We start from the raw sequence: 18,587 nt of genomic DNA on the forward strand, positions 1-18,587 counted from the left end.
AACAAAAAGAATGGAGGAAATCAGAATTCCTTTATTCATCCCACAGAGGGAACATTCACATTGTTACAGAAAAAGTGAAGAAAGAGACAACTAAATAAAATAGATACAGTATGTTAGGTGCGGTAGTTAAAGATTGACCAAAGACCATATGGGCCCCTGGCTTTCAGAACAATTTTCTTTAGGTAAATAATTAGACCCACTAACTAAAAGCAGGATGTAAAAACACATATTACAATATCTACTGTAAATAACAAAATATGTCAGAGTAGTTCAATGACTTTTTATTTACTTTAGTAATATAGGCATACACGCCTGGGTATTTTAACATGTACTTTCTCCAATCACAATATAAAAAAGGTTGCACAAAAACTAAGTGTCCGCCTTGTGTATGTATCATACAGGGTATCAAAGTATTGACAAACGTATTAATTGTCTTTCTTTACAATAAAGAGGTGTCCCAACAATGGTGATTAATAAAGGTCAATTTGATCTTATCTTACTACAGTCCGTTTAGGTCCTTACAGTTAATATTGGAATATATCCCATAAGCACACGTACTGTATAATTAACCTGTACATTAATACCCATTTTAAAATTCATGAGGTTTTGCATATCTGTTCAAACATTTGAAAGTTTACATTGAAATTCATAATTCATCATAATTACTAAAAGCATATGTATTGTTTATCTCTATGAATCTTAAATGTTTCACACTTTCTCACAAGCTAGCGAAATGTATATCATAATTACAACTTCCTGCTTTTATTCTGACGCCTATTCCGGAAGTATTGATTGAAAATAAATCATAATAAATAAGCGTTTTTAAAACGTTGACTACTTTTATAGGGTGTAACCATAGACTGTATATATAAATTGGGTGTAACTTATACTTAATACAACACTGACTTAATTAAACATTTTATTTTGAATAGTCACATTTTATTTTTCATTTTTCTGCGGATTGTGATGACTTTACATAATTTAAAAATGTATAATTAGACGAATATCTTCCTGGGACCCATTGAAAATGTCCACTGTAGTGGACATTTTGTTAACATGCTTCTCCTTTTACTCTTTTGAGCTACTCTATCAATCCCTGATGTACTGTACAGAGGACATCCTGGTCTTTCCAGTGATATGTCATTGGTTAAAATTGCATGCTGGGAAGTTCCTCTTTCTTTTCGTCCAAAATGGCTGGCATATCAAAAACAAAATTTTATAGAAGCAGGAGAAGAAGTCAAATATTGTTGAATAATTGTAATTTTCACCATCATATATGTTCTTGTTTATTAATATGTGAAGAACTATATAATTAGTTCTGAAAGCAATTAAATCATTCAAGTTTTCAAATAACAGCTCTTTTATAAATGTCCATTCTAGTGGACGTCAGGACCATCTTCATGGACTTAATGACTCAATATTGTTGCATGAGACGGAACTGAGGCAGACATTTTCTGTACCAGATAGATCAGGGAGATTAAGATGTTGAGCTCTCAAATGATGAGAGAGATGAGGATTTCACACCTGGGATAGAAGAGGGTCAAGAAGAAGGGGGGGAAAGATGCAGGAGGCTCCATGAGTTCAGCACTCTCGCGGGAATATCTCGTAAATTTCACTTTTGATTGCATGATATAGCCCAGCGCAACACCTTCGTCAGACATGTTGCCACTTGTTTGTACAATTTTCAGGCGATTTGTAATCTGTTCTTTAAAAACGTGTGTTAAAATGTGTTTTTTTGGATTTCAAGAAGCATATACAAAAAATGGATGTATTTTATGAACATTTATCCATGCTGAAAGTAGATTTAGATGTGTTAGGAGTGAGATAGAGATTATTATCTAATATATGTATCCAATGAGGCATTGCATGAAGTCTGATGATGATCAGAGGCTGTTGTTGGGGCTGCATAAACGTTTTTTTTATTTTTGTTTTGTAGACAGACCTTGCAGGCCTCAGAGAGTTAAACTTGGGCCTGCGACCATAGTTTTACTGTATTTTGTTATGAAAATCCACAGCGGAGGTTTGTGTTGTAGCCATAGCCGTGGGAACATGTTTCAAATGGGGGGTGCTGTGGGGATGACACCAGGGCTGGTTCTGACCAATGTGCTGCCCTATAGGCAAGATTTTAGCTGGCAATGAAAAACCTCTACAAAAGACCAATACACTACAAAAAGATAAACATATTGACATGGTGGACAGCTTATATAACAAGGCTTCAAATTTATTTAGTATTATAACATGTTTTAATTAGAGGGGTGGACTTCACATCCTCTAGGGGGGTCCGGGGGTATCCCCCCGGGAAGATTTTTTAAACATTTTAAAGTCAAATGCTTCAATCTGGTGCACTTTGAGCGCCCAATTACTAGACTGATCTAGAGGGTACAACAGATTGGTTTGCATTTTATTAATCAAATAAGTATGTGAACATTTCCAATAACCTACCATAGCCAATAACAAATAAATGTAACTTATTTTATTTGTATTGTTCATTCATATCTTATTTTACCAGTTAACATTTATTTATTAATGCATATTTTTAAATCTCTCCAGTTTTAAACGATATTTTTGGTTTACTGTCCTATAGTATACATTGGAATGACTTCAAACCTGTTTTGATTTATCCTAATAATTATAAAGGTGTGCCTTGGAAATATTTGTTTACATAAATTGTGATCAAAACGTTTGAGACTCACTGAGATAGACTCACTGAGATAACGTATCCCCGTGGTATCCCCTCTCTCTATCTCTCTCACTTTGGCTGTGAGTTGCGGGCGCCTGCTAAGCCAACATCCCTGACTTTCATCACTACAGCGCCCATCGTACAGGGCAAATGGAAAATGTAACCGGGTTGAAAAAAGGGTGTTATCTTTACTTAATTATGAATGTTGTTACATCAAGGCTGAAAATTCGTTTTTTTTGGTATTATATCTTGTGGAAGTGCAGATCCCCTGTCCTCCACCAGGGGGTGCTGCAGCACCCTCAGCACCCCTACTTCCCACGGCCCTGGTTGTAGCTACTACAGTACATGCGGTGTATTTTGCATATCTATCAGTAGCCTACGATCTGTGAGTCTGTTGGCTCGGACATAAACTCCGTAATAAATGTAGTCTACATTTCATAAGAGGTGTAAAACCTGAGAGCATTTTAAATTGCATTTGAACTAAATGCTTATATAATCTGTAGTTGTACTTGTATTGTTGATTTAATGTGTGAACGAGGCGATATAGAGAAGGTTAAGCTGTCATTATTAGGGTTTAATTTGTTATATATACTGTTGGAGTGGTAAGCATTGTTTTTGGATATATTTGGAGTTAGGTGGTCCGTGAGTGTTTTTGTATTGGTTAAGTGGTCCTTGGTATGAAAAAGTTTGAGAAACACTGCGCTAGTGGATTCTCAAAGGGGGAGCCCAGTTGCGGGGAAATTATACAGATGGCTACTCCACCCCTGAAAAATGTCTATGCACACGTTATTATTCATAATATTTTTTATTTTGTAATCATCTCACGACCCCCACCTTGGGAACCCCTGTGGTAGGAGAGATTTGGTTGGTAAACCTAATGCACATGTCAGAGGCCACGATCAAGTGGGAGGGCCATTTTCGCCGCGCGTAGCGATAGAACAGACTAACATCAGAGCCCTTCTATGTTCTATCGGCGCTGACCAACATAAGTCACCGTCTGCCCACAAATGTTCCTCTCGGCTTCAGTAAGTCCTATTAAGCTGTTTTATTTTCAGTAATATTATAATTTGAGGTACCCGTCTGTAGACACAAATAGCCACACCATTTTTTTCTTCTTCTAGTGGCTAACATGGCTAGCTAACGCTCTGGAAATCAACTCAGTGAATGTCGTCCAAGTAAATGCTCCTTACTTTGTTGTTGTTACAAGTTAATATCGGTTAAATCCTCTACATTGACAGCATAAGTGGCACTTTATATTTGACAAGTCTATAGCTCAATTTAATGTCGTTAAACCTTTACATGACACTGGTGTATATTCTCTATATCCGAAAATGTTTGGGGCTTAATTAGTGAGGGCCTCGCGCGCTGAGTTGAACCCTTTCACGCATAGAGGCTACTACAGTGGACAGCTTTTCAAAAGGTGTTTTCTTGTATATGCATTTTTTTTGATGGCAAAGTTGCACCATCAGCCACTACATAGGACCCTATTGCATCATCCCATACACTGCCACTCAGTGGGAAAGTCAGTGCAAGTGCATGATAAATGTCTCTAAACCAAGATGAACGACAGAAAGCCAGATGGACCAAGTCACCTGCCAGCCACATTTGGTGACATCAAGTTACAACTAAGGAATCATATAATTCATAAAATGTGAAAGTATTGATTTTATGTTTGCAGGAAATTATGATTATTCACCTGTCCACTAAAGTGGACGTCATGCATCACTGGCTATATTTACAATTCATACTGTTACTGCTAGTGTTCTTCTTGAAAATACTTTGTTTGCAATATCTTTTTGGGCCTTAAATCCATATACTTAAGTTATTATAATGTCATTTTAAGTTTGCACATCTTTATTTATCATTTTTTCTAAATTTACATGTTTTCAGTTTAGACTTTAATGCATACTGTCCACCTGAGTGGACATATAAAACATTTTTTTTCTGAATTTGAAAAAAGACTAAAGTTAAAATCTTGTTTTTCATGCCCCAAGAGCAATAAAAACACTTGGTAAAAAAATCCTGAGTCAGGCTTTCATAATTCATGTATGAAAGGGGTGAACGCAGCAAAAGGGCCATACCGACGAGCTAAATCTAATAATAAAACACTATGTTGAACTCTGACCTGTAAATCCACCGTTGCCTGCTCGCGGCACTGGAAACTCTTTACCGGAAGTGTAACCATTGCTTTGGTTTATGCCGCGTTTAACGCATAATAAGATGTACGGTAGAAATAGCTATGTTAACGACTTGCCCGTAATAGTGTCATTAAGACAAGTTGTATGAAGCTCTGTGCCTTTCGTATTTTCGAAACGTATTCAATAAATAAAACACTCTGTTTTCCAAGGTGGTTTGGATTCAGTTGTGGTGAGGGCAATGAAGAGCGATGGGGAGGGGGCCACGGATAACATAAGGCATCAAATGTAAAAAAAAAAAGGGACCAACAACAGAACATAGGATGATGAAATGAAATGCTCTTGTTCTTTTGCCATTGACACAGGTTAGTTTCTGTTATCATTGTGCTGCTAAGTGTGTTTATTTTGTATTGTTTATTTTGTTATTGTGTATGTTTGGCATTCAGAATTGCAAACCAAAACTGGTATTCACAATCTGATTTTAAACTTCTTTTTTTTTTTTACTAGTAGTCACCTCATTTTTAGTGGACAAACAGAAAAAGCTATTGGCCAGAAAATAGGTTGTGTTGCTTAAACAATGGAAGGCATGCTGTCTAAAAAAGAGAATATGTATGCTTGTCCAGTGTGAATTTGTATATTTTACTATAAGTACAACTTGAGGATGAAAGCCTGTTTTACCCTTTTGGTTGTCAGTCTAAGAGTGTTCTTTGTAAGTGGAATATGTATTAATTTACCATAAATGCTTATCAGATTGTTATTTCTCATTCTACTGTTTGTAGAGCATAATTGAAAGGACATAGCATAACATGTCATGTCAAAAACTCAGAATACAGGCTCTTCAACTCCGCTGTCATAGATTGCAAATCAATGCATGCATAGGGCCCTTACTAAGTTAAGGACAGCTCTGCATGCTTTGAAACTCATCTACGTTAGACAGATATTAAAGTTGATAACATTAGGTGTTAGATAACATTTCTCCTTTTTTTAAACTTTTAAATCTTTTTTCTATTCTCAGTAAATAACTGCTTTTTTAGAGTCGATATACATTTTGCGTTTAGCTTCACATAAGGTACAAAATAAGTACCTTATTCCGTGTTCTCTGGTAATTGATCTATTAATGGTAAAGACTTAAATCACATCCCTCAGTAGAAGCTCATTAATCTATGCCGTGTATATGCCCCTAGTTGGATAGGTTGTATCCCTGCATTGGGGAAAAGGGTGCCTTGGTCAAGTCCAGTCTTTATTAAGATTAATGAACAGCTTGACATTTTTAGTCCTCTGTCTGAATCGATAATTTTAATACTCATGAGGGCCAATAGGGATCTTAGCTTGTGGAACACACATTGTGGCCGCAGGGCGCATGTTAAATGTCCAAGTGGTAATCAATGCAAAGAAATTAGATATTGATCTCTTATAGTTTTGTAATAGGTTATCTATTGGTTTGCTCTTTCGGAAAATTCCGATAGCAGTCGGATGGGATTGTGCTGGTAATATTGCTGTGAGGTGTGTGTATAAATCCATGCATCAAGCCTCCATGTGTGTTTGCATGTGTGTGCAGGGTTACATTCTAATTAGCACAGAGGGCAGATGGTAAATAAACATGTTGAGGAGAATATTGGTGATCTGCATCAGATCCACAGTTCATTACAAATGAGGCTGGGAAATTCAGATTGGTTTTATGCAAGCTTAATGCTCACCAGCAGACCAGTGTTCAGCTTTTCAAAGACAACCATTCAAACTATTTCTCATCATACTGTATGCAAGAGTAGTTACTGACTATAACTCCAGTGTCACTTAAGAAACAAAAAAACATTTGATTAAAGTTGAAAAAGTACCAAGCAGAGTTTGTTTTATTTTTACTATTTTGCTAAAACCCATTCTTCTTCTCTCTCTGTGTTCGCAGGACATACAGTGTGTTTGAGATATGCATCTGCTATGCTGGGGTATTGGGAGCTTGGCCGGAGGACATGGAGCAGCCAGAGAAGGCCCACCCCACGAAGTTCACAAAGGCAAGGCTGGGAAGAGTGAAGCTACTATCATGTGGATCCAGTTACAGGTACAGGTCCCAGTTCCCTCATATTTCACGTTGTTATAGTGGTAGTAGATTCATTATTATTTACTAATATCAAGTCTGTAACGCACCTTCAGATAAAGGATGCTGGTTATTTAGGTAATGTCTCCTCCCTGCCGTTACAGGTGTATTTAATGGCAGGTTTGTAAGAGAAAGATACGAGGAAGAGATGCAAAGACAGAGGAACCAAAGCTGCTAAATGAGGAATCCTTGGTACTAGAGCTTCAGTCTGAGGTCAGTTACTTATAACCTGACTATTAGGGTTATAATTACGCAACCTTTTTATTCATTTTCATTATGATTATCTGCACACAAATAGAGTTCATAGCTGTGTAACAACATATCTATTTCAAAACAAAGACAAACTGCTGCTTTGTTTGATGCCACAACATTTGGTAATTAAATGATGCTTCATATTATATAATGTTAGAATTATCCACCACATTGTGACGTGCATTATATTGCATCTCACAATGTAACAGTCTTTTAAGCCTTTATATGTCACGCATACTGATGAAAGTCTTGTGTACGATACACCCGTGTTTCCTCGCTCTAAGTTCCCGCTTCCTAGAAAACCTACTTTGTCGCCTCGAGATGCATTTTAGTAAAGGTATTGTTATGTCTGTTCTTGCAGTATTTCAGTTTCAGTTAGGATTGTGATACTGTTAATAATCGCATGTACATTTGCTGAAGTATTTAAAGGCAACCATGCACAAAGAATTCCAACTTTACGTACCCTCTGACTTTTGGCAGACATGTTTGTCCGAAATATGTTGCAGTTCCCCTTCTGTTTATTTCAATTGACATCAACAAAATACTGGAGTCAAATTCATTGTATGTGTGTTCGCTTACTTTGCTATTTCCACTGATTCTTAGTGTATTAATCAGCCGCAGCCACAGAATGTGGAAAATATTTATCGGTTGGTGCAGTTAACCTTTTTTTTTTTCAAGGCACATAATGTCATATACGTAGGGTTAACGTCACACAACATGAAGTGTTTTGCTCCCTGCCGATGAGGTAATACTGGCCTACTTATTTGCCAATTTGATAGAAACCCTGATGACAGGAATGGAGGAGGATCCTTTTGTACATTAGCTGGCAGTAGTCATAAATCAGTAGCCTAGATAAGTCTTATAGATCGCCCCAACACAGAGATCCTATACCTCTACCATCATTACAGGGAAAAAGGTGACATTTTTGATTGATTAAAATGGTGCAGGCTAGCTTAAACTAAATCATGTTAAGTGATGTGACATTGCAGTTTCACATATCATATTTCTGTCAAGACAATGATGGTGGAAGGCATTGTCAAGGCATGATATCTGACAACTGCAGACATCTGGGGAGACCGGAGGAGATTTATGGGAAGGTTTTAGTGGTCTGAGAGGGATGGGAGAGAGAAAAAGTGGTCCTTTTTTGTGCATTGTCACTTCCCGAGTGACTGTAAATTTTACTTCAGTGCTATTGGGAATTTGAGACATTTACACATCCTGACAAATTGCCTGCTGTAAAAGTATTTACTGGTCTTGTCCTCCCTTTATTCTTGGCCAGCACATACCCCCCTTACAGACAGAGAAATATTTACCAACAGCAAATTTATGTGACACACGTTTATGTGGTGTACCTGAGCTCTAGCCCAACACGTGTCATAATGGTGTCATTTTGAGAGTACTGGTCTGCCGTTAATATTTTAATAGAGGAGGTCTTGAGTAGGTCATAATGGTTTTATATCGTCTACATTTTACCAGATATCCGTCTATTTGCACTAGCTTCCCTATGGGAGGGATTGTTTATGGAAAAATAGCTTTCTCAGAAAAATGCATAAGTTGCACAAAAGGGTGAAGAACAACCAAACTGGATTAAACCACAGACAGACAGACAGACAGACAGACAGACAGACAGACAGACAGACAGACAGACAGACAGACAGACAGACAGACAGACAGACAGACAGACACACACAGACAGACAGACAGACAGACAGACAGACAGACAGACAGACAGACAGACAGACAGACAGGCACACTTTATGCAAACATAATGAATTAGAACAATTTGTATTATTTTTATGCAATTCATAGACTGTCAAAAACCTCACATGAGGGTGAAATGGTTATCTTTGAGTAAAACTTAGTCTTCCGCTGACTTTATTGTTCATGTCCAAAAAATGCTTTACATTTCAGAAAAGCACTATCAATTTTCTGCCACACGGTGGCACTATTAGACTGCCAATACGACTGTCGCAGGGGGGAGTGGGTGGGGGTAGGTGTTAGAAGGGAGGCCCACACTTACCCCACACTCAGACAGAGCTATAATTTACTAATAGTGTGGGAGCCGCCATTGCTGTTATCTTTTAATAGATTTGTACGGGGGAAAGCAGGTGCCTGTTGTTAATGTGTCCAATTGCCCAAGTTGCCTACAGAATTTAGGGCATCCATCAATGTCGTCGGCGGTGACACCCTGTCGTTCTACTTCACGCGGCGGGCCGGCCGGGCTGGGGCTGGTAACAGATGAGGCTTCTCTCTCCTCCAGACGCCCACAGTCACACAGAGGCGACCGCCATACGTGCTTGCACATGCATACACACACAAACCCACACAGCTATAGCACATTCTTAGAGGACAAACTAAACTCTTTCCATTACAGCAGGACATGCATATATTTGAAGTGTACACATTAAATAGATATCATGACAGAAATAGGTCATGATTACCTGTTGGTGGTGACGATTATAAATTGATATAACAAAAATTGAATGTAGTAACTGGAGAGAAAAAAGTGCCTTTTAAAAAAAAAAGTAATCTCTGTAAACTTCGCCCCCATTGCTTTGAATTCTTGACCTTCCAGCTGCACCTTTTGAGCTTAGCCAGGAGCACCACGTTGCTTGCAGGTTTGCCCTCCGCCCTGGAAAACACCCCGTGCAGCTGTGTTTCTTTAGACCCGGGCCGAGAGTTCGAGGGTATACAGAGGTGCCTGCTAATACCTTGTTAGGGCTGTTCCAGTTGCTGGGTCTCAGTGAGGTCAGTGTCAGTACTGCTTTCGTTCGAGCCCCTTGATCTGCTGGATGTTGGATGAAGCCAAGGACTCATGTGCTGGCCGTTTTTGACCTTTTTTGTTTTCTATTGCAGGCCTTGCTTTTTGTTATTCCCAGGGACTGTTAGAAGTCTTTGGTCATGCACGGTTAGTTTGATTTAGGTTTTTGGAATTTTGTAAGAAGATGCTAAATATTCATATATTTTTTGAATATAATGATTCTTAAAGTTGTAATTTATAAGTGCAAAGGAGGTGTTTGTGAGAAAGTTGGTATGCTATGCCAAAACAAAAAAAAGACGCTGACGAAGAATGAGCTTGGGGCTTAGTTTTTCTTCTGTTCTTTATTCCCCTGTTTATGTTCACCTCTTTCCTCATGAGATAGGAACTTTGGTTAGGTCTTGGTGTCAGGTGTTAAACAGCATATGAGGGGTATGACCCGGCTTTCTCACCCTCTCTTCCTCTCTGACATCTCTCTTAACATAAATCAAAGCCTTCCCTCTGTTATTCCACTTTTTCCAACTGCATGCTGTAGTTTAGCATTTACCCATTCATGAGCAGAGCATTCCTTAGATGCTTCATTATTCTTTAACAGTGAACACATCGTTCCTTCCTAAACTCAAAACATCTTTAAAAACATAAATTGTCATACTACAATGACAACATGCACCCGGTAATACTAAAGAGCACCGTCAGGATTTTTAAAAAGTGCATTAACTTGACACTTAGTCTGATACATCCTCTATTCTTCAACTCGTCATAAAAACCCTCTGCAAACAGAGAGACGTATAGCCCTGTCTATTCACTTTAATGATATCCATTAAAACAGAATACAGCAGGCATTGTTTGCTTCAAATGACTTTGTCCTGAAATCCAATATCTTTTAAAAATAAAAAAAGATCTTCTAAAGAAACAGGAATGGACAATTTACGTACCATCTACCTGTTTTTGTATTGGCATTCAGGGCACACTTTCATCTCTGTAGAATCAAAGGAGTAGGACAAGTGAAATGTGTCGTCGGGCAGAGAGACATGTAGACAAAGTTGGTCACAATAGCAGAACACAAATCCTCACACATGACTCTCCCATTCAAATCACTCAGGTTGTGCCTTGAGGATAGGGTTCATGAAGACTTGAGTGGCTACTTCTGTAAATGTATAATTCACTTGAACTGTCAGGAAGCTTTGTTGTTAATATGGAGAACTACTTTCCCATTTTCTCTTCCTTCCCGTCTTTTTTTCAAACCATCTTGGCCTGTAGGCAAATACACCTTCACCTATATATTTGATTGTCTTGTTTAATGTTTGTCAAAGAGTGCAATCCTCAGAATAATTCTAGGAAGTATTGGCCATCCCCCCGCATGACAACTCCAATATGTCTGCTTTGGACCCGGCACAGAGGAGAGCTTTGGTAATCATTTGCTGTTAGCGGTGCTGATATGTTTCTAAGATTCCCCAGTTGGAAAAGGCAAATGAGCGGGAAAATAACCCCTATCCTTTTTCTTGCCCTCTTCCTCACATGCAGTTTTTTGACTCTGTTTTTACAATCTTGCTCTCCACCTTGATCGCTGTAGTAATTTGGCTGAGCGTTTAGTTTAGCTTTTTAAGGTTAACCGTAGGACGGAAGTGTTTATGTTGCTGTAATATGGGCTTAACTCTTAGCCAAGCATGCAGCACTTAAAATATGTAGTTCACCATCCTCTTTTGCTTTGCCTAAACCCCCCCCCCCCCAAATAAAAGACAAACGTTATGCAGAACAAAAGAAGGGGGGAAAGTCTTGCCAATTAGCAGCTAATGAGACAAGCTTGTGAGGATATCCAAATCCTCAACGTGTTAACGTTTACGTCCCCCCCATCTCTCGACTCCTTCAACCTGCGCCTCCCCCATCTGCCCTTGCACTCAGCCTCTTGTAAGGCGACGAGGGCACCTCTGAGGCCCTCTGTGTGATTATTCACACATGGCTGTGGCCCTGGTGCTTTGAGCGGCAAATAGGAGAGGAAGAAAGAAATGCCTTACGTATGGCTAATGTAAAAATGCTCAACTGACATATGGCCAAGGCGCTTTTTCTTATTTACATTTTTTTTTTTTTTCCTCCCTTCCTGCCTTGGCACAAACTAATTCACCCCAATCTTCTATAGATAGATTAATCCAATGAGACACTCTGTCCCATCCGTTCTCAATTTTCCTTAATATAGTAAAGCCAGGAACTGGGTGGGTAGGTTGTGGTTGGGAGGCTGGTAAGGAAAACACATTTGATAAGTGAAAACATCATTTGCCAAGAGAGAAACCAGTCATCCCAGTTGCCTTTTGACATGCTTTTTAACAGACATCTCTGTGTTGGAAGTGAACATAAAATCTGTGTTTGTAATACAGATCTTTGGACAGCCTTGAATGATTTGCCACAACTCTTTTCCGGCCTCATTTTCTCCAGAGCGTGTATTGGGAGTGTATTTGGAATCTCAGTGGGGAAAATCAAATATGAGTTGGCCTGGAAGTGTTGCAGTAAACAGTGAGAGAAAGCAAACACAGGCCAGATCAGGGAATACCGTGCGGAGTAATGTTTGGACTAAAAAGACGAGTTGTGTAATGGAACAGCACATATTCCACTCTGGAATATGTGCTGTTCCACAAGGGACTGCTAATTGATTCTGTTCTTCATTACTAGTGTTCTGCAGGAGAAATGGACAGCTTGAAAACAGAGCAATACACATTTAAATGGATGTCATTGTGATTGTGGCGATAAAGTTCTCCAGTATTTGACTGCTTTATTGCTGTCGCTTTTTCTTAAATTGCATTATTTTTCCATGAAGGTAGCAACCTTAACCCCGACTGAAACCATTAAAGGAAAAGCAGAAAATTGAAAGAGAGGTTTGGGAGGACAAAAATAATCCAGGACTCCACTTGATATGTTATTTGTCAGGGGCAGTACATTTGTGCATGTTAACTAACTGTGCCACTGGACTTGGCCCGCTCGTAATAGGGTTCCATCGCAAACATTTCCTCTGGAGGATTTCTATTATTAATTCTGTCTGAACACATCCACAAATGAATAATGAAATAAATAATGAAAACGTTATTACTTTTGGCAGCTGGGTCATTTCTCCTTTCCTGCTTTTTCCTCCGCTTGTTTCCTTCTAATTAACTTTCCAAGGAGTTGTCCTCCTTTTCACAAAATGAATTTCATCAAAACGGTAGGCCACTCCAAGTGTGGGTACACAGCCTCGTGAAAAGACAACCATAACAATTCTGCACAATTCCTTTAGTGTCATTAAACAGAAATAATTCAAGAAAAAGGGGGATTCAAATATAACATTGTTAAAGTTGTAGCAACTCTTATAGTCAACAGATTTAATTATGAAAATGGTATCTCATAGCAAAATAAGGTGTACCTGACTTTGCTAACCACTGAACCCCAGGAGAAAGTGTTCGGGGCTTGCTTCTTGCAATAAAGTATGAAACAGGAAGGGCTTCTAGCGATATCTTATTTGGCAAATCTCCCTCCCTTCCCAGCTCTACCTCCACTCATCTCCCTCCTTTTAGTTGCTGCCCTCTGCCCCGCACCATGCTGTTAAAGGCTTGTGTGCTGGGACACAGGCTTGGCGATAAGTAGCCCTCATTTAATATGGATCTTAAAGAAGGCAGTAAACCCGGAGCCTCAGTAGAAGTCCCCCCCATCCCTCTGGCATTGCTATATAGATGACCCTTCTCTCTTTCCCTCTCTCTCCCCCCCCCCCCCCACCTCCCTCATTAGAGTCATTGCAAACTCTTTCAAACTGCTCCTTCCTCCTCTCTGCGTTTTACTGTTAATTAGTTTGCTTTGTAAGGTTAGACGTGCGGACGGAGCAACTTTGGGAGTGTTTGGCTGCCATCTGTGTGCATACAGCTCTAACTATGTACAGATGGTGTGTGCTTACAGACAGGTTGCTTCTTGTGGGGAGAAAAGCGCAAGAGACGGTTTTGGTTACTTTAACAAGATTTATGGCCGTTCTCACAGGTAACTGTTGGTGCTGTAATGATGATTGTTAGTCAGCTGTCAAAAAGGATAATAAAAGGTAAGAGAAATACGAAACTGTATATTTACTCATTTTCACATTCTCTGTGAGGAACCCTTTTGAACAATTTGATGAATTCCTGTGAAATTTGCTTAGTTATATTTTAACTGGGAAACATATTGAACCAATTTTGCTGCGGCTACTTCAGAAAAGCTCTCATAATTTGGACATGTTAAAATACCATTAGCAACTCAGTGAACCAGGTAAGTAGAGAAAAAGGCAGAAATTGCCAAATAATTGCTTGACAAGGTCACAAAATTAGCAAACTAATCAAATAAGGAGTCGACTTGAATTATTGATGGTTTTGGTTACCTGCGTATCATTTTCAAATGTAAGTCCCCATGAAGTTTACATTTCACATTTAGTACAAAACAAATCAGAAAAAACACATGAGAAAGTCTGTTAGAATAATACCGGGTGCCAGCTTGCACTACAACAAGGCTTTTAGTCCAACATACCTTTTTTGTAAGTTCTTGGCCTGCCTGCAAGGTGCCTCTTGCTGGTGGGAAAGCTGCCCTTGTCAGTTGCAGTTCAGTGGTTAATGCCTTCTACTGGGCACTGCGAATGACCCTCTCACAATTAAAAAAGGGTTAGCAAAATTATTGTTGGCCTCTTGCCACATACTTTATGTGACTTAGCAGTGGTCAGAGACAGATTGTGGGCCCAACGCCCCCAAAACGTGACTCTTTCTATCATCCAGCTCTCTGAAATTGCCTGGTGTAATTAGCAAATTGTAGGAAACTAAGGAAGAAGGAAGTCTTGCTGAACAGTAGAGGTGGAAATAGCACACATTATGTGATTCTTTAATTACACTTGAATGCAGTTAACATACTTATTGTTCACAATGTTCAATCCTTATTGTTATTTTAAAATGTTTTTTTATTGTATCTGTTAAAACATGACCTGTTGTGAAAAGTAATTTCAAAACAAAACACCCTTTCACAGTTCTGTCAGTAAATTAACAAAAATATTATTTTAATTTTGGTTAATCATAGCCAGTACTTTCAGGGAGCAAATCTATAGGTCAGTATTTATATGTATGAAATAATGAAATCCATTCCCCTAGTTATTCAACCTAAACTAGAGAGGAAGGTGAGAAGAGAACATGTTAATAGTCATGAGAAAAAGATGAGCATTTTCACAGGTTTTGTCAAATAAAGGTTTATTAACGATTATAATTTGCTGTGCTGACACCTTTCTCCAGGATGAAATGGAGTGTTGAGGCTGAGAGGTATTGCAGTGCATTGTCAGCGCTTATGGAGTCAGTTAGAAGAGTATCTGTCATTTCATTAGATTTGCAACAACATTATTCATGATCATGTATTGACGCATGTAACTTGAAGAGACAGGTCACAAATAACATGCATAGACATTTATGCTACTCAGTGTTTTCCTTGCACAATTAGAAAGGTATGCTATTCAGGATTACAAGATGCCGCACATCTCTGCAGATTGTTTTTTTTTTTTTAGTACTCACCTTGATTTATTCCATCAAATAAATAAGAAAACCCTCTCCTTAGGGTGTGTCATAATGCTCACTAATGACTACAAATGAATGCACCAGTTAAAGTGTGTAAAAAAACTAATTTGCCACAGCTAAACAACATTGTTCAATCAAAAGCCCCTTCCTTTGTCTTTCTTTCTTTTTAAAAGCTCAAAACCCTCCGCATGAGTGAAGAGGATCCTCTACAAACGTCAGAGAAAGCCGCCAAAAACACAGGGAAAAAAAGAGTGCTTTGTTCATTTCTTTCCCCCCTATTTCTCTCTTTTCCACTCTCCCCAAGGTTCTATTAGGAAATAGATCCCAGGTGTTCGATAAGCCTGTAGTGGACATGACAGCAGTGCAATCAAGTGTATAAATTTAATTGCAGGCTCATTTTGTGCCGTTTATTAGCCGTTTAGGGGCACATCGCTCCACTTGAACCCTGTTATTGCCAGACAGAGCAGCTGTTTGGTTCCTTTTAAATGTTTGTCTCATTGCAGTTTGGAAAACAGTACATAGTCAAATGTAATGAGGACTAGAAATAGACATTTTTGCACATTTAGTCAAGTAATTTTAAAATAGGTTTTTTTCTTTTTATCAATATTTGATGAGGAAACATTTAATTTGGTTAGGTAAAAACAAATTAACAATATATTAAATGGGGTTTCGTTTTGTCACTGGAAAACTTAAAATGGACAAGCCACATTTTTTCTGTCTTAATATATAAATGTTAAAATAATCTTTAAATGCAGTTTATATTGTTTTAAATTGAACAAGCAAGACGACACATAGGCACCATACAAAGCTGAAAACACGGACAGCTAAAGGGAGGGCGTGTGTCTCTGTGCGCAGCCTGCGTGGGTTCTGCTGAAGTGGGTCAGTCTGTCCTTAATCTTTGCTGGTGGACGGCGCCACACAGCGAGAGGCGTGCAGATGTACTAGCTTTGGTTGAAACCTTCTTCTGGTGCGACACCCCATTAATAAAAAGCCCAGAGAAAGCTGTGTTAATTGTAACCATGCATTCGGCCCCGGCATTCCTATAAATCACTCGACTAATTGCAACAAATTGTGGGCTGACATTAAGCTATGATTCCAAACCGGCAAATATTCATCAACATTGCAACTAGCCCCATAAAACACAGAGCCGGACGTTTCCCAGGCCAAACGCATATCTACCATCTAACACCCCCATTATTTATGGATCTTTCTTGTCCACAGCATTTAAGTGCTGCATGGTGAGTGAATGAGACGCCATCTTGTTTATTTATTATATCCCTGGATGAAGCCCAAGAAGTGTCCGTCGTATGACCAGTCACATACCTTGTTTTCCATGTTACCCTTGAAGCCTGGTGTGTTGTGCTCGCTGCCCTGTATTGATTACCGTGTTGCCTGTCATAACAGAATTAGCTTGAAGCGTTTCTGGAAATGCAAGACTGCTAAGAGTTTACGAAGAATAGAGCAGTACAAATGTGCTAAAGTGGTTTGCGTTTAAAGATTCAGTCTTCAGAAATAATTGGCCTTAAATTGAACAAAGTCTACACAATTTTCTAGTGTGGATCACTTGGTTTTTCAATATTGTTTACCAAATGCTTATTACTGCAGGAGGTACTTAGAAAGTGCTTGATTTGTCGCCAAGCAGTCTTATGTTGGAGCATTTAACCTCCCGTGCAATGTTTATTTCATGCAGACAAAAGGCTAGTTAAATCTCTTTCTCTACGGTCTGACAGGCACCATAACTGTCACAGCAGATGATCTATTTCCCAGCCCAATGCATTACTATCGCTAATGTTTCACTATCCTGCCAATTCACTCTGGTACTGTTCAAAACAGCTACAGTATGTGTCAAAACAGCGCTTAATAGGCTGTCCCCCAGGTGTGCATCAGCAGCTAAAGATGTAGGAGCCAAAGGTCAGGATCTGATTTGATATGTGGGAGTTTACAGGGAATTTTGATGTGTACTGATCAATTCTACGCCCCAACATGCACATAAATCAATTCTTCATCTGGAAAGAAGGTATACACGATGTATGAGTGAAAGTTTATAATGGCATTGACTATAGTACAATTATTCATAAATCTATTTCAGCATTATGTGAGCATGTTTTTATCCCCTCTGCCTCCCCCCTTACATTTCCCCCTTTGCCTATCCCTCCGTTTTAAATTGCGGAGATCCAAGCCGGCTTGATAGACCAGACTATCTGGCACTACCATGGGGGTTGGGGTGATGGGCTGAAGAAGAGCGAGCAAAAAAAAAAAAGCCTTCCTTTTGACACTGTTAAACATTGACGGGCTTATTACGGCGTTCTCTGATTCAGCTGGATGTGTTCAAGGATCTTCTCGGCGGTGAAAAAGGTCAGCTGCTCTTAGTTGTGCTCAGCTAGAATACTAATACTGTCCTTATTCAAATGATCTGCTCCAGCGCTTATTAAATTGATGGCCCAGGCTCTCTAATTTAATAGTGTTGCAGTCCAGGAGAGGGACACAGCTGCAGTCACCGGTGAATTAGGTGCCTCTGAGGCAAAGTTCAAGCAGGAGCCCCCTTTGCTTTTGGGATGCATTTTTCCCAGCAAATTAGCAGTCAGTGGTTGTGTGCAATTAATTAGTGCAAACCAGGAAAAGCTTGTCATTTAATAAGGTGCTTTTTTCCACTCACACCTCTCCCACACAGAAATCTCTCCCCATCTTACCATATCTCATTCCCTCCCTTAATCCCTCCCTCCCCTTTTTGTGTCTCTTTTTCTCGCTCTTCTGCTACCTCCTCTCTTGCACTCCACTCTACATAAACAGACGGAATTGATCCATTAAGTGGTGGGCTATTAATACCATTTAATGCATGTCTGGTTAAACGAAAGCTGTGGGTTAGATATTTGTTGTGGCGTCAGAGTTTGAGAGTCCCCCATGGGTTGGCTAAAGAGAGTAAAGACGGGGCCACTCGCTGATGATTTCACCCAAACAATTACTGTGATTGGACATTTAGATTTAACAAAGGTGAAAAGGCAGACTGAAACATTGACCATCTTCAGTTGCCTGCATGTGTGCATGTATGCAGAAGTGTTTGTGTCCGTGTGAATATTTGTACATGCAAACTATGCATTGTTAAATCTCTATCTGTGTGAATGAAACATTGTGTTGTGTG

The 18,587-nt window shown here is 39.2% G+C and overlaps 1 protein-coding gene across 5 annotated transcripts in view; it reads left to right on the forward strand.

The window, feature by feature from the left end:
* LOC307043356 (uncharacterized protein) overlaps positions 1-18,587 on the forward strand; it is a 283,918-nt gene that overhangs the window by 57,610 nt on the left and 207,721 nt on the right. For 4 of the 5 annotated variants that reach the window (XR_013809349.1, XM_079687743.1, XM_079687742.1 and 1 more), the window contains exon 2: positions 6,719-6,871. Coding sequence is in view for 3 of the 5 variants with exons in the window: in XM_079687743.1 (XP_079543869.1) it covers positions 6,719-6,871 (153 nt within the window). In the remaining 2 variants the exon portion in view is untranslated. Of the gene's footprint in view, positions 1-6,718; positions 6,872-6,955; positions 7,121-18,587 lie in introns of those variants that run through there. The other variant, XR_013809350.1, reaches the window with a different exon arrangement.

The sequence above is a fragment of the Notothenia rossii genome (assembly GCF_949606895.1).
Source record: "Notothenia rossii genome assembly, chromosome: 6".
NCBI classification, from domain to species: domain Eukaryota; kingdom Metazoa; phylum Chordata; class Actinopteri; order Perciformes; family Nototheniidae; genus Notothenia; species Notothenia rossii.